The sequence below is a fragment of the Neofelis nebulosa genome, chromosome 8 (genome assembly GCF_028018385.1).
Source record: "Neofelis nebulosa isolate mNeoNeb1 chromosome 8, mNeoNeb1.pri, whole genome shotgun sequence".
Taxonomy (NCBI): Eukaryota; Metazoa; Chordata; class Mammalia; order Carnivora; family Felidae; genus Neofelis; species Neofelis nebulosa.
Genome location: NC_080789.1, coordinates 12,211,930 through 12,239,827, shown reverse-complemented (window position 1 = coordinate 12,239,827; position 27,898 = coordinate 12,211,930). Strand labels below are relative to the sequence as shown.

The 27,898-nt window shown below is 45.4% G+C and overlaps 1 protein-coding gene across 31 annotated transcripts in view; it reads right to left on the bottom strand.

Moving 5' to 3' along the window:
• Nucleotides 1-714: 714 nt before the first annotated feature.
• RBFOX2 (RNA binding fox-1 homolog 2) overlaps nucleotides 715-27,898 on the bottom strand; it is a 287,236-nt gene continuing 260,052 nt past the window's right edge. For 18 of the 31 annotated variants that reach the window (XM_058741415.1, XM_058741428.1, XM_058741416.1 and 15 more), the window contains 9 exons: nucleotides 26,092-26,152; nucleotides 22,657-22,710; nucleotides 22,442-22,534; nucleotides 21,193-21,337; nucleotides 17,346-17,385; nucleotides 12,159-12,190; nucleotides 8,489-8,577; nucleotides 7,984-8,056; nucleotides 715-6,269 (listed from right to left, as the gene is read on the bottom strand). In XM_058741415.1, coding sequence (XP_058597398.1) covers nucleotides 6,215-6,269; nucleotides 7,984-8,056; nucleotides 8,489-8,577; nucleotides 12,159-12,190; nucleotides 17,346-17,385; nucleotides 21,193-21,337; nucleotides 22,442-22,534; nucleotides 22,657-22,710; nucleotides 26,092-26,152 — 642 coding nt within the window. In that variant the 3' untranslated portion in view covers nucleotides 715-6,214. Of the gene's footprint in view, nucleotides 6,270-7,983; nucleotides 8,057-8,488; nucleotides 8,578-12,158; nucleotides 12,191-14,331; nucleotides 14,375-17,345; nucleotides 17,386-21,192; nucleotides 21,338-22,441; nucleotides 22,535-22,656; nucleotides 22,711-26,091; nucleotides 26,153-27,898 lie in introns of those variants that run through there. The other 13 variants (XM_058741433.1, XM_058741434.1, XM_058741424.1 and 10 more) reach the window with 7 other exon arrangements.

The window sequence follows — 27,898 nt, the reverse complement described above, 5'->3', positions numbered from 1 at the left end:
GGCAGCTCCTAAGGTGAAGAATGTGTTTCCAGTAGAAGAGGAGAGAGGGGGGAAGAAGGGGTGTGAACTCGGGTAGGTGTCTGGTGGCAAAACACAATCTTTCAGGGAGACGGTGACACTTCCATCTCCTCCACGGAACAGGAAGCAAGGTGACCGGAGAGCCGAGCGAAGGGCACTGGAGGCTCGTGGAGAATTCTGGAGGCTGGGGGAGGGGGGAAACCAGCAAAGGAGGGGCGGGTGAGAAGGTCTGGCCAGGGGAGAGAAGGGCCAGCAGGACCCCACAGGAAGGAGAGGGCACAGGAGCCCAGGGGACACCATGACAGGGACAGTGAGGCAGGAAGGTCAAGTGGCCGGAAGGGGAGGGGGCAGCGAGGAGTCCAGGAGAGCACGAGGGCTGAAAGGAGGTCAGAGGCAGAAGCACAAAATGCAGCTTCTGCCCAGCCCAGAGGAACCCACGGCGAGGCACTCCCCACCACCCCCACGGCCCCCACTCCCTCCCCTCCCCCCCCCCCCAGCTTCCTCCCCCAGACTCAGGCCTCACCTACCTACCCCCCCCCCCCCAGCCCGCAAGACCCAGACCCAGAGCGCCCTCCACCCAGAAAGTGCCGCGCTGCCTCCTCTCTCCTCCCTCTGAAGAAGTCAAATCCAAGGGGTAGGTTTTGAGCCTCCCGGAGGCAACAGGGATCCCCGGATCAACGCACACAGGCCCAAGAATGGTGTTTCTCTCTTTTATTTAAAAACAGTGCTTCATTACCATTTGCAAAGGCAGAGGCAGTGCTCCTCCTTTGCTTAGAGTTTATAAAAGCCAGCAACATGATCAATAATTTATACACATGGATAGTAATACAAAAAAATAAGGAATAAAAGCTAAAGATCTAACTACTCCGACCTTCACAATTCCAGCTACTTGATAATAATAGGAGTAACCCAATGAATACTGTATGGTCTGAAAGCTACTATACAATATGATTCTTAACGAGAAGGGGAGGGAGTCAGAGACTGTCACAAAGCCCTGGGGTGCTTCTCTGGAGTTCGCAGGGAAACAGGACCCTGGGCAAGCAGCTCGGGTGTCCTAGGAAGTGACTCTGGGGGTGAGGGGGTGGGGAGAGAAGGCGAGGTGGTCAATTATACAAGCATCCCACGTGATGCCCCCGTGCCCCAAAGGTACCTGTTTTGCCATGGCAACGGGAGGGGGCCGGAGAGGCTGCGTGTTGCATGTCGGGATGGTCCGGTCCCTGCCATGGGGGGTGGGGAGGAGAGGAGAGGGTCTGTGGCGTTTTCAGCCTTGCAAAGATTTGGACTGAAAGGCTCAGAGACGCAGGTCGGTCGCCCGTCAGGGACGAGTCAACTGCACTGGCTCTCTGAGCACTTGAGCCCTAGCTTACGTGTGTCAGCCCCAGGTTTGCTCCAGCTATTCACAAGCAGAATTAGAACACAAGAAAAAAAACAAAAACAAAAACAGTTCATATCCCTTAGGGAAAAAAGAGGATCAATTCATCACTCGATATATAATACAGCCAAAACGAGCACACACACACACACACACACACACACACAAATACTGTGAACAGAAAAATACAAGAAAATGGCTAAGCTGGGAGTCTCAACGGGGTAGAGACATTGCTTAAAGCACTTATCAGTCCCCAGAAAAACCAAACCGAAAGTCACTTAAAAAAAAAAAAATTCAAAACCGCGTGTACCCCCTGGGAATCTGGTGTCGGTGACTGGGGCAGGGGGTGGGGAGAGGAGAGAGAATTGATGTTCCCTTTTTGCTTGCCAGTGTGACCGGGCCTTCCCCACACAGGCGAGTGTGACCACCAGCCAGAAGGGACACGGAAAGGCCCTCCCCGCCCCCCCCCCCCAGCCCCCCGCCGGCAGTCTCCTTAAAGGCAAGGTTTGCGTTTTGGCTGACGAGCAGTTCCCTCAGTTACCAATCCCTGCCAACCAGCACTACCATGGCTGAATTGATCTACCGTTTTCCTGAGTAAACTGTAACTGGCTACAGTTCCGGTAACGTGGAGAAGAACTCAGCTACTACAGCCAACTTCGGTACCCGAGGGGTCCCCTCCACGCTCAGCTCCTCATTCCTGGTCCATCGGATTCAGGAATTCGAGAACTCGCTGGAGTCTGGTCTGTAAGCCTTGTTTTCAAGACAGGTGCCAGGGACTCGACTGCACTCACTGAACCAGAGGGCGCGTGCTGGCTTAGGACACCCAGAGCCTACTTGGAGAGGGCCCTGCTTCACGCTCTAGCTCTTGGATGGCTATTGCCTGGTTGATCAGTAAAGCAAGTATGAAGAAGTACACAGGAAAAGGGAAAGGGAGGGGAGAAGAGGTTTGTGGACAGTAACATTGCCAAAAAAAAAAAAAAAAGTGTTTGATGCAACAGAGAATCAAGTTTCACTGGTGTATACCTACAAATGGTCAGACATCTTCAAGAGCATGACAAAATAAAAACACGCAAATTTACGTCTGATGTTCACCTTGCCCACTATTTTTTTTTCCTATCTTATAACAGTGCAAACAGGTAACTTATGCTTTTTAAAACACCACTACCCCTTCCCCAACCCCCACCCCCCAAAGTCCCTTTCTTCCTATCAACTGGGGGAAAAAAGTCTGCAATTCTGCAAGTGTTACTGTCCTAGAGGCTGCAAGCAGCAGAGGGGGCTGGACGCTGGGCTCCCGGCCGGCGTGCCTTCCGGATGGGCCCCGGCGTGAGGAAAGGGGGGTGATCAAGGCCTTCCTGCAGGTCCTCGAGGTGGCTTCCATCCCGAGTCTACACCTCCCTCCCGTCGGGAAACTAACGGGGGGTGTTGACTCACCCACTGCTCCGCTGCACGGCTAGGAAAGTATGACCTGAAGTCAGAGCGGTCCAGCCCCTGAGGGGTTCTACTTTTCAGGAAAAGCTGCTGTCCTGGGTTTCTACTGAATAACGTCCACTAGCTCCCCTCTTAAACTAGGAGCTGAGCCCCAGTGCCCTTCTCTTTCGAGGACAAGTGACACTGGCTCCATCCCACCTCGTGGCTGCCGGAGGCCGGGGGCGGTGGCAAGGCCGGCAAACCCGAGAGCCTTAAAAACGCTGAGTCACAACGTCTGACCCGGTGAACTGCGCACCACAAGGCATTCCAGAAAAGACCTACAGGCAGCTCTCTGGGCCGAAAGAGGAAGACCTAGAGGACGGTTTTCGCTAGGGGTCTCATTAAAGGAGCCCAGCTTCTCCAGGAGTAAGATGCTAAGCACAGGAGTCCACGCCAGGAGCTACGGGAAAGCTGTGGAAATCGGTCACGTGCTGGCCTTCAGCATCGGTGAGGTTTTTGGATCATCGAGCGGCATCCGCCCACGGACCCCCAGACGCCAGACTCCCTCCCGGCTCGGTCGCTCGGTGCGACGGGAACCAGAGCCGGGAGCAGACAAGCCTCGTGCTCCGAGGAACCTGCCTCCGAGGGGCTGGCTGTACGGAGTCTCAAAGTTCAAGAGGTGAGGGGGAGGCCGACACCGTCTCCTTCGGGTGCTCACGGGAGCCCCGAGTCTCAGTGCTGACGCTAAAAAGCAAAGGCCCTCTGGCGAAAGCCGAACTCTGCTTGGCCTTCCTTGGAGAAGGGAGCTGGAGGAAGCCGTGCTCAAAGCCATCCCTGGAGACGCAGCAGGGCACGCAGGGCCTGCCCGCGGAGTCCTCAGCCAGAACCCGCTGAACTGAAATGCACGCAAGGAACCCCAAGCTCCAGCTTCTGCCTCTTTCCGAAGGGCGGTGGGGGCTGCCTTCTCTCCCTTTCCCACCGTCCTTGTCTCTCTCTCGGACAAAAGAAGAGCAAATGATTAAGCTCATTCCCCTGCGGCAGCCACAACCACGTAAAATCTGGCCTGCTCTCCACCGAGCCATGGTTTGCCATTTTCGTCAATGGCCCCTGTTTGAACACGACCCGAGGTTTCTCTGTCTTTAGTCAGTAAAAGCTCTCCCTCAAAACAAAAGCCAAAAGCAAAGGGGGGGAAAAAATCCTCCCTGCCCCCATTCTCTAGAACTGTGATAGCCCCCGCATCCCACGAACCCTTCCTCTAACTAAAATATTTATATACAACACAACAAAAATTGTCTTAACGGCAACGAACCAAACTTTGGCTTGGGGAGGAGAACCCTTCAAAGTGGCCAACGGCCCGGGCAGTTTGGTGTCCCCTGTTCCACGCAGTCCTCCCCAGAATCAGTTAAGATTGCATCGAGGCCTCTATCTTCCTTGACGTCTCCCCTAGTTTCAGGGACAGCCTCTCCCCCGGTCATCAGGAGAGCGGGGCTTCCGAGGGGGGAGAGGAGTTGTGCTTTACACGACAGGCCAGTCCCTCCCGGACAGATCACTCTGCTTACAAAGGATGCTTCATGCTGCCATGTGTCAGTCATTTTAATTCAGGGACACGAATAGTCATCAGTCAAGAACATGTGTGGAGGCAGGAGTGAAAAAAAAACAAAAACAAAAACAAAAACACAAACGGAAAATAAACCCATACCAAACCGGAAGCTCCATGTCTCTGAATTACTCCCTTGAGCAGCTACCCCTTGGGTGAGAGGTCACCCTAGTACCAACGTGAATAGACCAGGGAGCCAAACAGAACGTGCTTTTCTATTTTCTCAGGCCTTCATTTTGGAAATGCGGCAGGACCCTGGCCTCTACCATTACCAGCTAGAAGAGAAACGCCTCTCCCCTACCTTGCTTATACATGTAACATCAAAGCCGCAGGGCCGCGGCAGTGACCCACTGCTGCGGCCACCACATGACTCTTCCTGGCAACACAGAAGATCCTTGCCACGTCAGACTCTCCTTCCAGGATGGGAGGGGAGCAACCTCAGGGGCTCGGATTTGATATCCTGTAGTGTTGGTATGTATGCCAAGTAGGCGGGTGCTCGGCTGGCGTCTTTGGAGGATGACGAGAAGCCGGGCGGAAGGGCCACGAGAGCTCAAGACTGTGGACAGAGAAGTGGCTCGCAGAGGCCCCGGGAGCTGGGAATTCCTATGGCTTTGGAGCCAGTACAAAGCGCCCATGCCTGCCCTTCCGTGCCCCGGTCACCGCAAGCTTCCAGGGACAGTGGACCCGGCACTCAGTGCTTGATCTTTTGCTAACGGTTTTCATACGTTTTACACCTTGTACTGCCCTCCTGATGTAAGAGAAAGGACAGGAATATCAGAGCCCTGCCAGACACCCTCCGATATCCCTTTTCTTTTCCTTACTGTCTTTACGGACTCCCAACACTCTGTACTTCTAACCCTCAAGCCGGGAAATCTGGTCGCTGGCTATTTATTCTCCTGTCTCTGGGTCCTAAATTCCTGACTCTTGAGGACGTGGGAGCAGGGAGTTCATAAAAGGACAGATGAGCCAAGCCATGGTTCAGAGAAAGGAGAAGAGGCCCAGCAGGAATGCTAGGATCTCAAGAAAGAAAAGAATGATCTTTTTCACACTCCGGAGTTCATTCTGAGATCGGTTTCCTAATGAGGTGTTTATTATCCACAGTCTGAGAGCGTGTTTGGAAATATTAATACTATAATTCCAAAAACTATGCCAACCGTCTCAGGCTGTGCAGGTAAGATGATTGTAAAAAGGATGGAGAAGACAGGAGGGAAGAGGAGAGGACAGTGGCTTTTAATCCTCCCGCTTTGCAAGCACAAATTCCTGTCATCTATCAGCATGTGGATTCCAGCCACAGCCAACCAGAATTGCCTGCCGAAGACCAGAAACTCAGAAGACTAGAAGAATATCCTGTCGCAGAAAGATCTCCACTTCTGCTTGTCCCCCAGCCACTCAGCACCGGATACACTTTGGTAACTCTGTCTGCGGATTTCTGATCACATGCGTTCATCAGCTCCTAAGGTCTCTCCTTCCTCATGAACTGCCTCTTCCGTGATTGACAGAATGAGCTAGCACGGACATACAGACATGGAAATGCATTATTTTTTTTTTTTTTTTTACCACAGTTAAAAAAAAAAAAAAAGGAAAAAAAAAGAAAAAAATGCACAATCTTTGGAACAAAAGAATTAAAGGCAGAAATTTAAAGGAAAAATACATATTCAAAGAACATAGTGAGGTATAAAAAAGTATTCTCTCTTTTTTTGTGTTTTTTTTTTTTTTTGTTTGTTTGTTTTTCCTCTTCATCTTGCTATAGAGTTCCTCTACTAGTAAATATTGCAATAGCCAGGCCTCATGAACTGGGGGGCTGTCCCATTTGCGGGGTCTCACGTCACTTCAGTAGGGGGCAAATCGGCTGTAGCCACCTCGGTATAAACTCGCCTGCAGTAATTAGAGACATAAAAATAATTAGAAGGTTGATGAGAGAAACATTAAAGGTGAAGAAAAGTGTCCTGAAAAGGGATTTGGGAAAACAGTTTCTTTAGAAGCTTCAAAGCAACTGGTACGATGTGACCTTGTGCAGTGACATTGGGAAACCAACTTCTGCCTCTAAGGGGCTCAAACCAGAACCCACGACACTCACTGCTGGCCCGATATTCTCAAGAAGAGGGTATGACGACGCTGTACTTAATGATTTACATGAATTAGCAAAGAAGGGAAACTCAGTAGAGTTTAAAACCAAGTCAGTAAATAATCTGATGTTTAAAATTTAGCACGAGTTTCGGTTTACCTTGATGACATCATAGCTGATTTCACCTTCTTGCACATTACCTGTCTGCAGGGAATAGGTGCTCAGGTGCTCTGACCACTAACTGTCACATACCGTGTTCGAGATGGTGCTGGATTTAAACCACAGTCAATCTTTTAAATATTAAAGTCTAGTTCCTCTATAACCTACAAAATGTGCCAACTAGGTGCTTCTTGACGTATCTGAATTCATTCCTTCCTTCCTTCCTTCCTCCCTCCCTTCTCTTCCTTCCTTCTCTCCCTCTCTCTCTCTCTCTCTCTCTCTCTCTCTCTCTCTCTCATTTTAACTGGGCTTTAATTCCTTTCTTTTATCTAACGACCTATCTCCATTAAAAGTTCCCTAGGAACATCTCTCTCCTTGGGTCATTCTTTCGGGGTCGGATCTGTATCTTTTTGGCACATAAAATCTCAGCGACTTCTATCACTGTCTTTATCTTGTCTGTCTACACCTACATTCCCCTCAGGACCCTGTTACTTCCTCCCACAAATCTATCATTAGAAATTTAGTGTGAGAAATGATGGGCTCTCTCATATTCCTCCCGGTCTTAAATTTCATTTATCACTCTGCCTCCCCATCACACACTGTCGTCCATGACCCCCAGGCCGCTGCCTGGCTGTACTCTGGACGGCACACAGCGTTAGGAGATGTCGCTGTGACACGGTGTGTCCCTGCTGCGGCCGGTGAGTCACTATCACTGGGCCTGGACGTATCCAGCCCACCACAAAAATACCACAGCGAGGGTTCGAGTTTGGTTGGGGGGAGGATTATTCTAAATTGAGGTCTATGGATCTTTTCTACGCTTCCAGTAAAACATCGTATTTTGCTATGAATGTTACGGACAGAAAAGACCTTTGTAAGGCATTCATTTGGTGATTTATAGTGCTTTCTGCCAGAAGGCTCAGAAATGGCAAGGACATCCTTTGATATCTGCATCTGAAACTAATGCACAGGTTTTGGAAAGCTTACTGTGAAAGCTGGAGAGTCTCTCCCCCGACATCTCTGCTAAGACCTATCAGTTAAACCAAGCCACAGGTATATGTATCCAACATCTGAGCCAATATAAAGCATCAACCTGTTCCCTTCTTTCTCTCCCAAATGATGCCGTCACCCGGGGCAGACTGTCACTATTCATGCCTTTCTGCTGCCGGTAACCAGGTCAAGGGGCTCATGCTACAACACACAGATGAAGGCGATACGAATTTCCAGCTAGTTTTCTGTGGCTTCAACACTTTGGCAGTGGAAGAAGGGCTGAATTTATCACACTTCTAGAGCTTCTGCAAACTGCAGGTAAAAGTTAAAAGGTGTAAAGTGGTTAAAAAAAAACACGGTACATATAATAATACTCACCACAGCGCCAACTCCATAGCTAGCGGCAGGGGCCAGGGCGTGGTAGGGGTCGGCTGTGTATACCCGGCCGTAACTGGAGAGAAGAAAGACAATCAGGGAGAGCAAGAAAAGGCCATGATCTAAAAGAATGAGAGGCTTACTGTTCTAATCAAGACTAGCGAGTAACTCGGTCCTCAACGTTATTAGGGAATGGGCAGAACGGAAACCTGTCCGCTTCTACGCCCAAATGCAGTACCTCTGGAAACTTCTGAAGGACTTCCATCCAATGGAAAAGCAAGGAGGTGGGGATGAGGAAGAGGGAAAGAGGGAGCCTGGGGTCAAAGCCAAAGAGACAGGAATAAGCGGGAGGGGGGCGGAGCACAGGGCCTAAGGGGGTCTGCAGGCATCTGGAACCCAGGGTGGCCCGAGTGGCGATCCGGAAATGGTGACAGGAGGAAGGCGGGGCGGCACCTGGGCGGCACCTGGGCGCCCCCCCCCCCCCCCCCCGGGCTCCCCGCCCGCTTACCCGTCGCTGTAAGCTGCGGCGGCAGCGGCAGCGGCTGTGGCCGCGGTCGCGGTAGCCGGCTGTGCATATCTGTAGGCTGCGTATCCGCCCTACAGGAGAGAAGAGAACTGACTTTACAGATACCTCTCCCCCGATGGCCGGACCAACACACACCCACCCACACGCAGACGTACACGCACAATGACACAGGGACAGACGCAAACACGGACACACACGTGGGAGGAGAAATGTTTCAAACTGCATCAGTCTGCATGTTATCCTTCCCCTGGCACAAAATTAAGCTCCACCCAACGCAGGGATCTGCTTTCCAATTTAGGACAATTACAAGAGTAAACTACCTCAGTGGGACCCGTTCTCCGATATAAGCAACGAAGACATGATCTCAGACCTGTCTTACTTCATGGTCTTTGCTGGAACTTTCAACACGGCAAATATTTGCAGGAAGGTGGGAGAACGCTATCTGACTGATGGGGAATGTAAATGTGTATGTGTTAACTTCAGATTCTCAGGCTGATTTATTGCTAAGAGACTACAGGATGTAACAGAAAGGTCCTCTCTGGTGCTATGCTCCATCAGGACTAGGCTTTTTGTCGAGAGGCAACGTTTAATAGGAAAAGCCAGTGTAGATCAGGGGCTGGAACCTTCGGGCTGTGAGACGATGCAGCCTGCCACCTGTTTCTGGAAGCAGGCGTGACGGCACCGTACGGCCTCCGAAGCCGGAAACGTTTAGCCCTTGGCCCTTCGCAGGAAAAGTCTGCCGGTCCCGAGCTGCATTTAGGACTGGGGCAAATCAGATTACGAATGGCTGAGGGCCTTGCAGTGGGATTCAGCTAGATGAGTTGGGCCTCCCTCCATGGCCTGAGCATTTGCCTGCATTTATTTTCCTCTCCTAACAGATTCAGAGGCCCTTACTTAACACCCAGTCTCACTGCGCACTCTGGAGTCTTTCTTCCAGTGGTTCCACTATCCCCTCGGTCCTAGAGGCTTCCAAACTCTTCCATCCTATTGTTACTTCCCTTCACTTTAGGGGAACAAACACCCCAAAGGTTTCCGCTGTCAGGGTGAACCACATGTACTCTCCCATGAAGTGTTTCAAAGAAAATCACAACGATCAGTGCTATTTTAAAAAGCGGCAAGCCCTACTTTTTTTCCTCTTCTAGACTTCGTCTCTTTCACCTACACCTCATTCAGGTGTAAATTCTTATGACTATTTCTCCCTCTCAGATATAACTATGTTCAACTGGTACACGCTATGACACCATCTCATGTAGGCTTTCTCTACGTGAACGCTCTGCATTCCGGAGGAACGTTTATACTCTTGACGTCATCAGCAGTAGCTTCCAGCGTACGTTCAAAGTATCCCTCTGACTGGATTACAGTAGTTACGTATTATTTCTCTTTGTTCTTCGAGTGAATCACTCAGGAAAGCAAATGTTTCTTTCTCCATTACAAATTCTTCCACGTATAAGTAAGAAGATTCTAATTAATATTACCAAACACTGGCAATGACATGGTAATGGATAGAAACAAGGCGGGAAGCACCCTCGGGGGCTACCTGAGATCAACACGTTCACTCTGAAATCCAGCCAGGTCTACGGGAACAGACTGATTTGGGCAAAACTGTATACATCCAGGCTGTAACACATACACCGCTGTATCTGTAACTAAAACTAGACCTATCTATACATACACACGCTATAAAGTGTCTCTTTACCTGATTGTATCTATGGCTAGCTAGGTAGGTCCTTTTTTAAACTTCTAAAGAACAGTAAAAGCATGTGTTAACCAAAGCAACAAGCCAATCATTATAGCTGAAATTTTAAGCTTTAAATGAACCTGAAAGGCTCAATTTTTCATTATAACTACAGATGGTTCCATTGGTTTAGAATTCAAGTTTGCTAGAGTGAGGTCTACACCAGGGCCGTCTTTAGGAAAACTTTGTAAGCAACGATAGCGTGGTAAACAGCCATTAGGTGGTCTGTGCCTTTAGTATTCCAAAAGACACCAAAATAATCTTTAAAAATTTAAAACACCAACGTAATCAAAGCAGTTAAAGCCCAATTTGTGCTCACCTGAGTAAAACACTTAAAAACTGAAGTTCTATGCCGTAGGGCAGAATATACATTCCCATTAAGGGATTCTGAGGCTCAGTACCGACCTGACTCTCTGAAAGTCTCTGTAAAGTCGAAAATACTGGGGATTCTATCAAATCATCACTTTGAGCGGTTAGCATACTAATTCTGGAATTCTGGAAAAGGAGGTTCTGAATTTAGTTACTGATAGGACCACTCCCTCTCGTGTTCCTCAACCCGCAAAAAGCCATCAGAACCTCAAGAGATCAGACTGGGGGAAAAAGGAGATTCCTTCCAAACCAGAAGGAAATGGGAGAGAATCTTCGTGCAGTAGTTTCCTTCTATTCTAACTCAACTCGGGCTTTGAAGTTTGAAATTTGACGAGGCTCTTTGCTATTTAAATTCAGGAAAACCAGAACAGGAATACAAATGTTTTACTGGTAACAAAAAGCTTGAGGAGAATATCAGCATGAAGAAAAACTACGTGAATGTTTGTTTTTTTTTAAGTTGGTAATATTTCAACACGACTCTCCTGATTACTTTATAATGGTGCTACAGAGAGGCCCTTTAAAAGGGGGACTATGTTTAGCATGGAAAGATACAAGCTAATTTGGTAATTCATCAGCGACTACCCCAAAATTAGAAAAGTTAAGTTGTATGATCATGGATTTACTTCCCTTGGGTGTAGTCATACCCCAAAGCACTTCCGCTGCTGCCTTAAACAAAATACATCCAAAACTGTAAGACAGAGACACTTCGGATGTCTCTATCCCTACTCCGATTTCGGAGTGCACAGAGCTTCCGGGCTGAGAAATCGTTTTCTCGGCTTTTGCTTCTACCGGCAAGTCTGAGGTCTTTTGCAGAACATGAGAACAAAGTGCAGTTTGAAACACCAAGGTTTTCATTACTGTTTCTTAAGTTTTTCAGAAAGAACAAGGGCGGGGAAGGGGGTAGGAGACAGGGTTCAGGCGTGGGGGGGGGGGGGGGAGGCGGGGAGGGATATGGCGCCACATTTATTAATCACATTAAAAACTAAGCATGCCAACATCTGGAGCTAAAACAACCAGCAAAATCACCACGTTCAGACTCGTATTGGCTAACTCTATCTATCCCAGCATTCTCTTGGGACAGCGGTTTGCCCTAGGCTCTACCACAAGCTCGGTGAAGTACACAGCCTCAGGTACTAGAGCGTGCAGCCACAACAACCGGCTATTACGGAAACAGTCAGTCACCACTTGAGTTAACATTCCAGACCCTAACGACGGGCCCTCCCCAGCCCAAAGAAATAGTCAAGGTCGCCCGCCCTAGCCCTGGCCCACACCACGATGTTAATAATTATAACAAGCAGTAACCCATCTGTTATGTCAGAGAAGGGAACAGAGACTCCACTGAGAGGTTTAGAGTGGGGATGCTAACATGTCTTCAGCTGACTGCACAAACAAACAAACAAAAAAAAAAAAAGAGGAGAAATAATTCATTTGGAGATATGAAGTCATGAAATAGCTGATGTGTATTGCTTTTAACCATGCACTGATGCAAAACTGAAGCAACCATTAATAAAAATTAAAAAGGACATATGTATTTACACACAATCAGACCTGTTGGATCTGAAGCAGTTTGCAGACTCTATCTGTGTGTGATTTGAAATAAAACAAAAAATGGGGATTAGCATGGCCACAGCACACCCTAATGTAGGAGGGCACACATGGACTGCTTTTTGGAACCCTGAGAGCTGGATACATTTGGCATGGGCTGAGCCTGATGCAAACATACACATGCCCCGTTAAAAGGCTCACTTTCTCACTCCTTTATAATTCATTACGAAGGACTCCAGAATGTTCCCAATAGGGGTGGCCCGACGCTAGCTACATAGCTCCCCTATTCACCCTTCCTGACCCTGACCGCATGGTCCAGTCCTGACCCGCAGCACTCGCCGGCCCTCCGTCAGCACCCATCCACTCTGACCCAGAGTTCTTCTGCCATAGCGCCTGTGCTGAATGTTCTAGCTTTCCACATATCCATAAGACATCCCTGCCTTCAACTTCCAGCTCTTTCCCAGGACAATGCGGTTACCTTGAAGATCCTTTTGATGTTCATGTCTCAGCTCTCCAGGGTTCACCATCACCTGCTAGGGATTCTCTACTCCACTCTGAATCAGTTTTAGCATTTAATTAACTTTATAATGTTGCCACACTGACCACAGGACGCTCCTGCACGGTTCTGTTTTAACCAGAACAAAATGGAAGGGCTCTACATATCCTGCCCTCTTGTATATGCATTATCTATTAGGAGGATCTCCTACTGGCAGACATTCCCCTTCTCTTGATTTTAACCTAGCCGTGAATTTTATTTTGGTTTTGTTTTAGATTTACATGAAAACAGGACTTTGGTGAGCATGTGATGTCAAGACACCTTCTTTCTACCTGGAAGACAGTGACATTATGTGACACTGAGGAGAAGAGTGTGTGTTTTAAGACCAGCAGACAAAATGAAAGCTTTGGTCCCTGCACGTGATGTACAGATTTATTGAGCAAGGGCGGTGGGGGTGGGTGGAGAGAAAGGCAGATGTGATGCTTAAAATCACTACAGGGAGCAGAGACCTATCTCCACGAGCTTGGGTTGACTTTGGGTTGACCTGCTGTGCCTCTGGGGATCGCTTCATTTGTCCCTACACGATTCTAACTCCTCCCTTCCCTTGCCTCCTCCTGGCTCCAGCCGAGAAACACTGTCTAGATGGGTCCTGGGGGGTGGGGGGGAGGGGGGTTACCCTTCTGTGGCAATAGGGCACCTCTGATTAAGTGTTAACACAGACATGAGTACTAAAAACTTAGAATAATGATAATACTGTTGCTGTTTTTGACGGAGACCTATATCTACTTTGGAAAGTAGATACGAAAAAGTTTTAAAGACACGTACTTAAATTTTATTTTATAATTACTTTAAAATTGGGGTTAAGGGAAGAAATGGTTATGATCAGCTTCTTAACTTCCACTTATCACTTCAATGGTAGACGAGAGATGATCTTTAACAAATCAAACCTCTCAAGCACGCCACCATTTCACATGCCCCCAAGTTAGTTCATTTCCCAAACCCGGCCGGGAGGCCACATAAGGAGTGTGACAGGCGGCCTGGGGTTCTCTTTCCCCAGCATCTAGCTATCAGCAGACGTAACGGTGAATGATTTTCCAAATGAACTCACTGACCTTGTTTTAAGGTGAAAGGAAAGAGGGCGAGGGGAATACGTGTTTCAGTTTTACGGCCCCAACAGGTCTAGATTTTTAGGCAACCTGGAAGTGGGGCGAACAGCACGGTCCAATTACGATTGTGGCCTCACCCTGGGGCCCAATCGGGGACTTAGGAGTCCTGCGTGGACAGACTCAACTTCCTCCCTTCTCTCATTTCCTTCACAGTGGAAAATGTCCTCAACTGCTAAGATCTCCAAGTATAAAAGACCAGCTTAAATGCCATGGACAAATGCGATTGGCAAACTAAAAGAGGTGGCAGTGATGGGACAGTGCAGAGCACACGCCTGGTGTGGACGGAGGCGACGGGGCAGGAGCACTTAATTTTGGAGGCGGTGCCGTCACGTATGGGACTTGACTGTGCGCTGCTGAGGTATAGCAGGGCTTAGATCACACGCTCACAAGTCTCGGTTGTCCAAAAAAGCCTCTGTTCCCATCTCTAACGTGGAGCTGGAATGGTTAGTATAATTCAATTTTTTCACTGCAATCCACAATCTGATTGATTGGCAGGTCACACTGGCACTCCTACCTGAGGTATTTTAGCGCTAATGATTGGTTCCTGTAAGACTATTCTATAACAGAACACAGGAAGAGCAGTTCAAAAAACACAGCTGTGGAAGGAAAACAATCATACAAAAAAGCCCGCTAAGGGGCCCACCAGCCTTTTCTTTCCTTTGGATGCAAGCATGCTTTTCACAGGATAAGAATCAGGAGCAGTTTTGTCATCCCTTTGAAACGTGAATCAGGGTGAGCTATGCCTTTTCTACTGGTCAAGAAAAAGAGGGGCGGGCAGGACGCAAGATCCGTCTGCTAAGCTCAGGTCTTCTCGGGGCGGGGCGGGGGTCGGGGGGCTTTCTACAAACTGCAGCCACAGTTGCTAGGTCGGTTCTCTGGAGAGGAACGTGGCACAAAAGAAACAGAAAGGAAGCAAATGGCTAGCAGGGGTTACGGACTAAGAACAGAACAGGGGAAAGAGATTACAACAAAAATCTCTCTGAATGAATAGCCTAAATTAGTCTAACTTAAAGCCAGCAGCTTGCACTCTTCCCTCGTGATGTTTCTTCAAGCTCTGGGTCAGTGCACTTGTACTGGATTAACTCTCCTGTCTTCCTATTGCTAACGTGTATCTCTGAGGAAACAACTCAGTGTATAGGGATAGATTTCCGCAGTGGGGGAGCGGGGGTGGAACTGTACAGAGAGAAACAGGAAAACTCTAGGTAAAACATGGGTGTGTGTGTGTGTGTGTGTGTGTGTGTGTGTGTGTGTGTTTTAGAAAAAGCATCCCTCGCTCCCTCACACATGGAAGAGGGAATCTAAAGTTTTCAAAGCTACAGTTGTATCAGACTTCACTCAACAGTTACCTCATAATGCATTCTTGTTTTTCATTAGTGGGGTCGGAAAATATTTCAGCATTAGGGACCACCTTTTTTCCTCCAAGTGACTGCTTTAAGATAGGAGCTAAGAAATGACAGTAACATTGTGATTAATTCCTTTCATTAATAAGACACCACCGGCCAAACACGTATTTCAGCAAGGTCGCTGAATTACCCGTTTAGTTTCATAAGGTGATCCGGTTAGTAGATTAAAACAAAAATGTCAAGGGTGTTTTTATTTTCTCAACAGAAGTACAGAAAAGTCATCTCTCTCTTAATAAAATCATATGCTGTGACCTAAAGATAGGAGAGAATTATAAACAAATATTTGGTTGGTTCACTCAAGGGGGAAGTAGGCAATCTTACTAAGGTAGAAATAAGCCATACTTTAAAAATCCCCAAATAAAAAAGGTATCAGAGGAAAAAAACAAAAACAAAAACTTTGACTTAAGAAAATAACTCCAGTGCAAAAGCGTGCTCTAACAGACCAGATTTCAGGAAAGCAATTTAAATAACGTAAAGATGACTTTCATGAGAACATGGATTCTAATGTATATGGGAGAATGTACATGCGAAGAACGTATGTAAATATGTGTATTTAGAAAAGTGTCATCTGGTATAAAAGTAGGAATATTTCCCCAACCCTCAAGTTTCACTGTGAGCACAGGAAAAAAAGGTATCTTTCGTTACTTCTGGAAAACCAGCTGAGGAAAGACGTGGATTTTAATTAAAGCACTGATAACGAGATATGGATTAGTTGAGTTTTGTGCTGGGTTATATAAATAACTGATGTAATCTGGGTAAGTCACCATCTCTTTAAGAAATAGACCTACGAAGTGAGAGGGTTGGACCAAATCGTGGCTAAGATTCCTTTAAGCATCTGTTAAACTAGGGCAAACTCTGAAGGGCTACTCTACAGAGGACAGGTGTGTCCAGTTACCTCCTTACTTCCTGCACCACAGAGTCTCTAAGGACATTCTGAAAGCGCACTGAAGTTTTCTGGTTGCCAGAGAGTCTCTGGCAGAAACCTGTGGCAAGAAGTTCGCTACAAAGGCACCCTTATTGATTCGGGGAGGTAAGGGTGGAGAAAGCACTCCCGGACAACTCTAACCTATGCCCAAGGAATAATTTCATCCTGACAAGTTTTTCTTAAGAAATCGTTTCTTAACGACCTGGGTGGTTAGACTAAGCTTGCATTCAGAAACCGATCATTTGGAGAGGTCCTAATAAAAAACCTCAAAACTCCAAACTTTTGACTCTTTGTCAGTTAGATCACCTTGTCCACATTTTAAATAATAGGTGACAAGCCAATCATGGAACTTTAGCTATAACAAGACAGTTTCAATAATGGATAATAATAACGATGATGTTAACATTGCTGGTACAATCAACAAATCCTGGATGGTAGCAGGATGTTTGTAGGAAGAGTCTAGGTTGCCAATTATGCCACTCATTTCCCTCTAGATGGCTCTTAAGAAAAGAGACCCAGTAGCTGTGGACCTTCTGATAGCGAAAGGCTGTAAGCACTGAGTGTTTGGTTGCCTCTCATTATCACCCACTTTCCACTGGCATCAGCTCCTTACCTCCCTCTCACAGGATAATGCTCTCTCAAAGTACGGAAAATAGGAAAACACATAGTTCAGAAAGCTTACTGCCGTCTACATAAATCAAAGCTCCAATGATCTAAAGAGGGATGTGAAATGAGAAGAAAAGCAGAAAAGAGAGAGAGTTGGTTTAAGCTAATAGAACTATCCTGTTATTTATGTATGCACATGACACGACGGTATTAAAAGACTTTAAACCTGCTGATCATCTCGCAAATAAATCACAGAACATCTGTGGGTATAGGGAAGGGAAAAGAATATGTCCAGTAGACTGACTCTAGCAATGATCAGGAAACCCAAAGGCTTAGTTTTTGCACCCAGGGGCAAGCGCAGTGGCAGAGAAGCATGCTTGCATTCTTAAATATATAAATATATATATATATATATCCACAAGGAAAAAGAAAATAAAAATCAAATAAATTATATGTAAAAAAAAAACAAAACAAAACAAAACAAAGAAAAAACAAAAACAAAAACAAAAAAACCAAACCAAACCAAAGAAACAGAAAAAAAAAGGCTGGCTTGTCAGGGAATGGGGTCGAGAAGGCCCCGGTGTGTGTACTTACATAGAGGTCAGCACCGTAAAATCCGTCCTGGTAAACCACACTGCAGAAAATCCACACAAAAACAAAAACAAAAAAACAAAAGAACAGAAACACATTCCGGTTATTGAGGACGGCAGCATGCACATGCGCTCTACACAGGCAGGTGATGTATGAATACGTAACCGGGGCTGGGGGGCCGCAGCGAGTCAGCGAGAGGACCGTGCACGGGCACGCGCACGTCGTACAGCTCCAGGACATGCGAGGCGGGAAGGGAGCGCGCCACTCGAATGCACACCTGAACGCTTGGTAATTAAAGGAGGGTTAAAACGATGAAAGCATTCCCAGAGGGCCTGACAGAACTATCAGAACTCTGCTGGATTAGAAACATCAACTTCTCATACCTGGAGTTGTTGTTTGTTTTTTTTTTAAAGCTTGCCCTAGGAGGAAATTTTCTTTAAAGAATTTCAAAATGTGTGTGTGTGTGTGTGTGTGTGTGTGTGTGTGTGTGTGTGCGCGTGCGTGTGTGCGCGTGTGCGTGGGTTAGGGGAGGCGGGAGAGGTACGGGGAAAGGGGGTCTAACATAAGAAAACTGAACCGAAAGAATCCCATTAGGGCAGGACCTGTACGCAGAGTATGTCCCAAGATTAGGTTTAGCGTTTTGTTTTGTTTCCTAGAAGTATGTACGTTTTTCCTGATATCCATACATCACCTGCTTTTTACCCTGCACATTAGACATGCAGTAAGATTTGGCTGATCACACGAGCATGCAAAGTATTATTATTCAGCATTTTAAGAACCAATGCAACACCTCAGAAAAACAAGTCAATCAATTCTGACCAAAGTAAACAGAGAAATGTAATTAAAAAAAAAACACAACCAAAAATACCCACAATGCATTGCTTTCACAAGCAGAGATAATGAGCTAAAGGTTAAGGTGATTGGTCCAAGGTCCGAGAATTGAAAAGGTGCAGTGGGGATCCCAGATAGTAACAATATAATCCAGAGTGGGAAGGAGTAACTGCAAGATTTTAGGGGCTCTTTTTTGACCGTTAAGAATATTCATGGAACTCTGAAAAATTAACTGATAACTGACGTTTTGGGCATGACCAAGGATCATCCTGTTTTATTTAAAAGGATAAAATGGAGAACAGTAGCTGATTAGGAATTAGAAGGGTTTATTTTCCTCTTCAGAAAAATGAATTTTTATCAAACAAAATACATGAATTTGGGGGTTTTTTTGTTTTCTGTTTTTAAAGTCCTGGGCAACACTAAACTATGATAATCGTAGATTTCAAACCTTTTCAGGTATTTTTGTGCATATAGACTTTCCCCAAAACATTACTTTGGGACCAAAAGACATGGAACAGACGTAGAGACAAAAGATAAGACTTTCTTCTTCGCATGTGTTAAGTCAAGATTTGGATATTCTAAATGAGAAGATCTGTTTATTGTTTATTCAACTAAGCAAGCTGGAAATTTTCAGCACTACCTTCTCTGTTGTAATAAACTAGTAAGTGAGGTCTTTAAATCATATTTTTAACTTGAATGTGAAATAACTTTTTTTTTTTTTTTTTGCAGGTGGCTGGAAAGTTTCTGAATTCTACTTATTACAATGACATTTTGTTGGGTTTACAGGACAGTACGGTCACACTTTGTAATGCCCCAAATGTGCTGTGCATTTGTATTATAAAACAGGCAAATTAAATTCCTCTGTGACGCTCACTTAGCTAAGCCCTATCCAGTTTCATCGTCTCCAACTGCAGTTAAAGTTAGATATTAGAAAGTAATCTGCCTCTCAACTGCATTTTATTAGAAAAGACATTTGCTCGTGACGAGAAGGCTGACAGAATGGAAAGCACTGAGGCCAAGTGGTGATTAATTAACCTTCAACTATTTCAGCAGGGGATCCAGGCAAAGATTACAAACATCTCTTCGATACAGAACAGTGGTGGCATTAAAAGCAGGAATACAGTTTACCCTAAGTTATGTCACTCACTGGGAATATTTACCTAAATTCTAGAAGAATTCTAATATTCCCTGTATCAAATGCCATAAGGAGGCTAGAACACAATGATTAAGGATGAAAATTAGTTTACTAAGCTGAAAAGCAATTTTAGGCCATTCCCCATAAAATACTGGACTTATTCCTTGCCATCTTCCATGTAAACCGGTGGTTTAGTTAATAAAAAAGAAAACATGGGAAATCAGTGTTCAATGTAATGCACAGAGATTGGTATGATTAGACATAAAGATAAAAATATCTTTGAGCGAACGTAATCCTGACACAGAGTAGGGAGCGAATGGGTTCTCAGGTTTGGCCAATATAGTGAAATGAGCTACAGTGACTAAAACAAATCCAACCGTTTCATAAAGTAAACTCGGGAATGTTACAAAATAAAGAAGTCCCATGTTTCTGGCAAGTGGCATCTCTTTGCGAACGTGACAGTAAACTCTCCTGGACTGAAATGGAAGACGCTTCGTGAACAATTTTCCTGGTGTGTAGAACTTCCAAAACGTCTGTTTTTATGTCTGACTTGAGTATCTCTCGATGAAATAATACTGCATCTTTATTCACTTCTTTAAAGAGATGTCAGAGGTTGAAGGTCAAAGCTCAAGTTGAGAGAAGAAAGAATAAAATTAAAAGCAAGTGATGGCAGAGGATGGAGATGATGGGATGCATGGGATTTAAGCATCTATAAGCTGCAAACAAAAGTTTATTTCTAAAGCACTTCCCTTCCAGCGCCTCTTGGAGCCTGTCCATTCCAACATGCACACGTGTCTAATAAAAATGCCTGAATTCTGTGCAATGGAGGACCGCTAATGGCACGTCCATTCGGTCTATGAACGAATGCTGAGTTCGTAGACCTCCAAGCCAATTCTGCTGTCAGAAAAGGACCTACAGAGAAGGCTCTTTCCCTTTGTGTTTTAACTAAGGAACAATGAACAGGCCCCCCTGCCGCTGGGTTTACTCCTCGGAGAGAATATGGAAAAAACCTGTCATAGGCAGAGAAAAGATGGAGAACACAAAGGTCACATCTTTGAAGAAAGGAAAGTCCTCGGGACAACTAACTTCTAGAAGTCGACTCCGTATAAAAATATACATTTGCGGCTGGCACCGAGAAACACGTTGGAGACAAAACCTGTCACCTTCACTCCTTCTCCCCCATTCAGTAGCAAAGGATTTATTTGTTGCTATGGAATCATTCCACTGCATGAGGCACCCTCCATACAAAAATCAAAGGGTGAAGGATGCTCTGCTATATCAGCTGTTTTACCATCATTCAGAAGCCAACTGTAGTTTAATTCTTCCTACTTCTCCCTTTCTCCCTGGATTCAATTGGACTTGGTTCATCTTTGAATTAACCTCTTTTAATCCGTCTCCTACAAAGAAAGCAAATCCATTGTGGGTAACTAGTTCTGCTGTTCACCACCCAGGCAGTGAAACCAAAAGGGAGGGCGATGTGGCAGCCTCGGCCCCAACACAGGGTGGTGACAAGGGGGTGAACACAGCAGATGCGGTCTTGTACTACAATCTGGAGCTCCTATTTCGGTTCTCTGCAGGAGTGTTAATCCACATTCGTGCGATGCTGAGTGAACTGCATGCCAACACACTGCTAGTAAACACAAGACAGTTCTGGCTGCTGTCTTAAGCCATGAGGGCTTAAGGTGGCCGAAATGAAGATTTATATAATGAATCGGTATTTGGTCACATTCTGACGATGGTATATTTTGGTTCTTGCCATCTAATCCAGTAATTTGCAAATATTCAGAGAATCTCTACAATGTGGCACGGCAACGTCCCAGAAGGTGTGAGAGGGCCATGGTATTCTTTTCTGTCCAGCTGCTTATTTTGGAATCTAATGCTTACCCTGGATAGGCGGGAATGGCTGTTGGAGGTACCGCTCGGACTGCCCCATAGACCGTCCGCCCTCTGCCCCTCAGATGGGCTCCTCTGAAGGCGGCCGCCGTGGTGGCTGCAGTCGGGTAAGGGAAGCCAGGAACTAAAGGGAGACCCAAAATATGACAGGAATGTCAACTTGCATTCAACAGCAGGGCTACAATCACAACCGGCTTTGAACCGATCCCAGCAAAGGTTCAAAGATATGTACCACATCTTTCCTGAGAAAGAAATGGAGAGACCCGACACGCAAAGGCTCATGATGCCATGCTCTCTCTGTTCGTCACCAATCTTGAGTGAGCGCACTCTGCTCCTTCCCAGCCCTGGCATTACAGTGCAAGCTGGTGAGAAACAGGTCGAGAAGGTCCGAGAACCAGTGCCGGAATAAGAGACTTTTCACTTGGGGGGGGGGGGGGGGGGGGGCGGGGGGCGGCAGTTTAAATCGACTGATATAAACTCTTTAACTGGCCCATTGCTAATCTTGTTTCCACACGTTATTATGTGCATAGAGTAATTCTTCTTTGTAAGAATATTCTTTTGTGTTTGTACGCGGTGCCAACCTCCAAGGCACACAGTAATCTTTAGACATTGCATTAGTCCACTTTATTCTTTTATCCAAAATGTTTTAATCCAGAAATGTCAGGGGAGAGGGAAACTACTTGTATCCTTCAGGGAGGCAGACAGTTTCTAAAAACCTGTTTTAAATGTGCTATCCTCTGGAAAGCACATACCGACATTTATTCCACATTCACTGAGCTCTTTTTAATTTTACCTTTCGCTGGAGGAAAATGGCTCGGGTCCGGGGGACTTCAGAGGTTTCAGCGGAACTGAGAATAATCGTGAATACAGGAGGTGCTTCTGAGCGATGTTCTACTGAGGGCCCAAAACTGACTGGCAGAGAACACGTATAACCCATTCTGTCAATACCCATGTCTTGTTTTCTTTACTGTCGAGAGCAGACTCAACTGTTGCTCACATGGCCTTACCCCCTCTGCCTTTTCCAAGTGTTTATGCTCCATGGCGCTCTTAATATCTGGTCAGAGAGATTCTAACACCGGTGGAGGAAGGCCAGGGCACTGTAATAGCACCGAACTCTCTCGAGAACACCTCCTTTTCAGTTACGTGCTCTACCTGGGGTGGGGGTGGGGGGAAGACTAGCACACATCACTCTGTACTCGCAACAGTCAAACTCCACGCCAGGCCAACATAGGCTACTTACTGATTAAAGGAATGTAAGTGTTAATACTCCCTCTTCCTGATAGGGGCACTGCTGCATCATTGCCTAAGGACACGTCTGCTTGAAAGCTGGAGGCTGGTTGCGTTAAAAAAAAAAAATTAAGAAATGCAAAAAGATTACAACGGAAGAGCAAGGTGAAAAGCAACACATGTTTTTGCAGTTAAACAGCACGAATGGAAAAATCAACATGGTACTACCTGCATATAACTCAGGGCCATATACAGCTCCCACCACGGGGCTTAATTTCCAACCTGAAACGGAAGAGAGGACAGTGAGCACTTCAGACCATGTAAGGAGCACGGTGAAAAGGACCGACTGGTGCATGTGCAAGCTGGCTTCAGATATCCCTGCATTTACTTTTACCCGTTGGAGAGTGCCAGCTGGGGGGGTTATGTGAGAAGGTCAGGACACTTCCATACCAGGGTATTTTTTTGGTAAAGTTTATTTATTTATTTTGAGAGAGACAGCACGAATGGGGAGAGGGGCAGAAAGAGGGAGAGTGAGAATCCCAATCCCAGGGCTTGAACTCACGAAACCACGAGATCGTGACCTGAGCCGAAAAGCGAGAGTCAGACGCCTGACCGACTGAGCCACCCAGGCGCCCCCACACCGGAGTTTGTTTGCTTATTTTTTAATGTTTATTTACTTTTAAGAGACAGAGAGCGTGTGAGTGGGGAAGGGGTACTGTGATGGCGCTTTCTTATATGCCATCTTAACACAGCCTACTACTCTAGCTACTTTATAATTCAAATTTGCATTCACATCTGAGCTGATCTTCAACTCCGTGTTCAAGTATACCACACTGATGGAAAGCTGGGTAAAGCTGAAATTCCCTTTCTTTGGGATTTACTACTGGGATCTTGTTGTAGTTAACCTCAGCCAGTCAACGAGAAGAGACATACAGTGATAAAATTCAAGGTGCATCCCCAACTTCACGCATGTCTTGGGATGTCCGTTTGTAATGAACACACTTAAGTTAATCAGTCATTTTAACAAATGGATACTAGATTGCTGTTGAACATTAGCTTAAACAATTATAAACTTTGAATTATTCCCAGAATTAGCTTTGATGTCAATTTTATTTCTTCATTCCCGTTTTTTATATTTATAGAAACGTAGCAGGTGTTAAAAAAAGTATTGTTGCCCACTGAGAGTTACAGAGTACACAGAATCCCATACGAACACTTTAATCAGTAGACATTTATTGATTTTTACACATAAATAAGCAAAAAAAAAAATGTGCCATTATTTTTCTGAAAGACGAGAGACTGTACTTAAGAGAAAACCCATTCATTCTGAACCAATCCAATCCTCTGTTATTTTATATGCTCATAGATGGTGAGGTTTCCTCATTATTTCATATAAAAACTGGGCAAATATCTGGATTCAAATCCTCCTGAAGTTGTAAGAACACAAATGTTCACCAATGCCAGACAAATCAAGTGATTCCAACCAACGTAAACTACACTGCTGACTGAGAATTCACCAGAAGGCACAGAGCACTCTTATCAGAAGCTCTAACCACAAGGAGCTGCAGGGTTCTAAAGTTTGGCTCAGTGGGGCGCCTGGGTGGCTCAGTCGGTTGGGCATCCGACTTTGGCTCAGGTCATGATCTCATGGTTGGTGGGTTCGAGCCCCACATCGGGCTCTGTGCTCAGAACCTGGAGCCTGCTTCGGATTCTGTGTCTCCCTCTCTCTGTTCCTCCCCTGCTTGCACTCTGTGTCTCTCTCTATCTCAAAAATAAATAAAGATTAAAAAAAATAAATAAATAAAGTTTGGCTCCGCTAAGGCTTGAATATTAATTTAGAATAATATTCAAAAAAATGATTCTTTTCTTTCCTACCAATGGTATTGTTATTTAAGCATTCCTGGAAGTAATAATACACATGTTAATAATGGCATATAATGGTATGCTGTCAATAATACTTCAGATATGTTTTAGTTCTGTACAATTTACAAAGTAGTTTTGACCTTCACAAAACCCGAAGGGAGAGAGGTAAGACAGGTGCGACATCTGGGACCGCAAGTAAGTACTATCCTTCTCTGGGCTTAATTTCCTAAATAATAGACTAAGAAGGTTGGGTTGGATGACTTCTACAGAGCCTTCAGGGGCTCAAATTCTGTGACTGCCAATTCATAGTGATGAAAACAGAATCAGCTTTAAAAAAAAAATGGGCCCAAGGACAAAATGAAGAGTCAAATCTAGAAGCAGAATTTCTGTCTTCCGAATTCCAGTTGGCGACTCTTTCTACCACCCTGTCTTCCCTGGATTTATAGGAAATCTGACACACTTTGCCTCTCCTTCCTATGTTGTTTACACCGGGTTATTATCAAAATTGCAGAAACTCTGGGGCGCCTGGGTGGCTCAGTTGGTTGAGTGGCGTTAGCTCAGGTCATGATCTCGTGGTTCGCCAGTTTGAGCCCCGCGTCAGGCTCTGTGCCGACAGCTCGGAGCCTGGAGCCTGCCTCGGATTCTGTGTCTCCCTCTCTCTCTCAACAAACAAACAAACAAACAAACAAACAAACAAACATTGCAGAAACGTCTGTTTTTGTGATGGCAGTGAAAAAATATCAAGAGGTAAAGGGGGAGGTGGTGGTATCACATGATGTACCATTGATAAAAATGGTAGGGAAAATGTGAGTTAGGCCAATAAATGCAAATTATGCTGATCTGTACCATCTGTTTGAAAAGCGGGGCTAAATCTATCTATTGAAGACATCATGGAATAGACTAAGATACTTATCCTTGATTTAAGACATCACCAGCACATATTGTCATACTCTAGCAGTAGATTCGAACTTTTACAAAACAGAAAACACCCCATTTGGCTCTAGATAAAATTTTATGCAGAACGCTGAAGTACACAACGGAAAATGAGAAGTTGCTGGAGGTCTCAAGACCCCATTCATGGGCTTCCTTTCCACCCCCCCCAAGTGGCCCCGTAGAACACAGCTGGCAAAACCGCTGCTTGTACGGCAGATTCAAATAAAGTTCCAGCTCATTTAGATAACGTGAGCCCAGATTAGACTGACGAGTGATGGAAGGGTTCTGTTTTTGTTAAGCAAAATATTCACAATGTTTCCTTCTCAATGAGAAACATTTCTGAAACCCACTATATAGCATGGGGTCACGGGACAGAAAATAGAAAATGCGCACGCGCGCCACGACTTTTATCTCAGAGCATACCTTTAAAAGGAGGGCAAGGGGTCAAGAATTAGTCCACTCATGCTCAGGAGAGGGCAGGAGTCAGTAGTAAAAGTGAGCAGTGGTGGGCACCTATTACGGACAAGCCTAACGTATCACGAACGACTACAGCAGCTAAAAGTGAGGGTGCCTTAGTGGGATCCCCCATTGGGTTAACAGGTAACCTCAAATGATGTGTTCACGCTGTGCGTCAGATGAACTTTACTGAGACCATTACAGCTTAATAACTTAAAAACTCAGCTTAGTTCTAAGAAAAGAAGCGAATTTGCAGAAATAAACTATTCTCCTAGGTAAAGAAAATACTTCCATGTTCATTAAACAAGCTGCCTTAAGACTGAAACTGAGATTCTTTGAGGAGTATAAAAAGTTCCTGTATTAATACAAGAACAAATGACATGCTTCTGAAGATGATGCGTGATCTCTTACCATTTGCATATGGTGTGACCATCTTCTTATTGGTCATTACGCGTGCTGTAGCATTATTCACCTAAAAATACAAAGGAGAAAGAAGGGGCAGGGAGAAAGGAGACCACGTTAGGGAACACGGAGTTGCTCATCCAGTAACACAGCACTCAGTTTAATAAAATGTAAATTTCAGAGAATATTGATTTCAACAATTAATATAGCAATATAAAATATTAATATATCATATTTTAATTAAAGTGTTTATTAAATGAGGCTAACAAGAGTAAAATGCAGTTTCTTAGTCTCCAAATGGAAAACTAGGGCTATTTTACCACTAAGTACTCCAAAGAAAAGACACATTTGCCAAGTTCTTTGGAGATCTCTTAAATAGAGAAGTCTCTGAATTATGGAAAAAAAGTAAATTGGAAACAACTCTGTTTGCACATGAACTTTGAAGTTCATTAGTAAAACAGAGGCTTGCCACATGGGTCAGGAAATAAGATTTACAGGAAGATAAGAAAATAAATCTGTGGATTTCACCCGTTCTCATGTTCAGCACTTTTGATGTTTGTGCAAGATTTTGCTGTTTGAGGTTAGTTAAAAAGAAAAAAAAGATATCAGAACTTAGATTCCCATGTTGACCGGCTTCAGGACCGTTCTGAATTTTCTAGACTATGTGGTCTATCCATTGAAGAACAATGCTTTCAGAAGGCTTTTAAATTAGGCACTTAAGCCTTATTTGTTCAGTTCTTTTATGTTTCTTTTGTTTTATGGTACTGTCCACCCTCATTACAGAACTGCGTAGTTTAGAGCATTCTCAGTGCTAGGGTGAGTAAATGTTACAAAGATGAGGAAGAGACGAATGGAGCTTCGAAGCCAGAAAACTGCAGCCCAGTGTCAGAACCAGCTTAAAGCTCTTGCAAGGAGGGTGCAACGTCACCACAGAACCTGACTGTGTACCGTGCCGTCAGGTCATTAAACAGGCCAGCTTTCAAAAGCATTACAAAACACACCGAACAGAGACGTCTTGCTTCGCCTCTGGGGATTTACATTACAGTTAAGTTTGGATGGTGCTAAATCCGTGTTATGGAGAGACCAATTTTAGGTGGAACTGGAATCAAAAAACATCTTGAGAGGTCTTTTCGGATTTGCATAGTGGTAATCTTCCTTTGTGAGGAAAAGAAACTCCATTTACTCGAGTTTGAGCCACCAAATAATATAAACATTTCACATTTAAAAAGAAAGAATGGGATACAACAATGATGAGACTGAGAGCATGCAGTTAAAACACACACACACAAATAAAAGAAAGAAAAAACAATCAGTTTTGAAAAGAAGGGAGAGAGTGAAGAGCGAGGTTCTTACAGACAAGGATTAGAAGGGGGTCAGAGCGGACACTAGCTGCTAGAGCAGAAAGCACCCAAGCACTAACAGGAAAATGGCCAGAACCAATCAGAAACCACCGGTCAGCAAAGACCCAGCAGCTGCAGGGAACAGAGGGAAGGGGCAGGGAGCGGCCGAGGGAGAAGGATGGGAGCCGAACTCGGGGAGAGAGAACACAGCAAGGCAGGGGAGGGGGAAAGAAAAGAGAGAGTGGGGGCGGGAAGGGGTATCATGGGCAGGAAAGAGAGCTGTCAAGGGCAAGGAGAGAACAGTCAGAGCTACAAACAGAGGTCCGGGGAAGAGGAAAGGAAGTAGGGGCAGGGAGTGCATTAATAAAACCAGCCAAACTTGGAGTTCAGGAACTCTGAGTAAGATGTGCAAGGGGGAAAAAAATCACCATGACGTCAGTAATCAAACAGCTCAGACTGCTACAAACAATATGTAC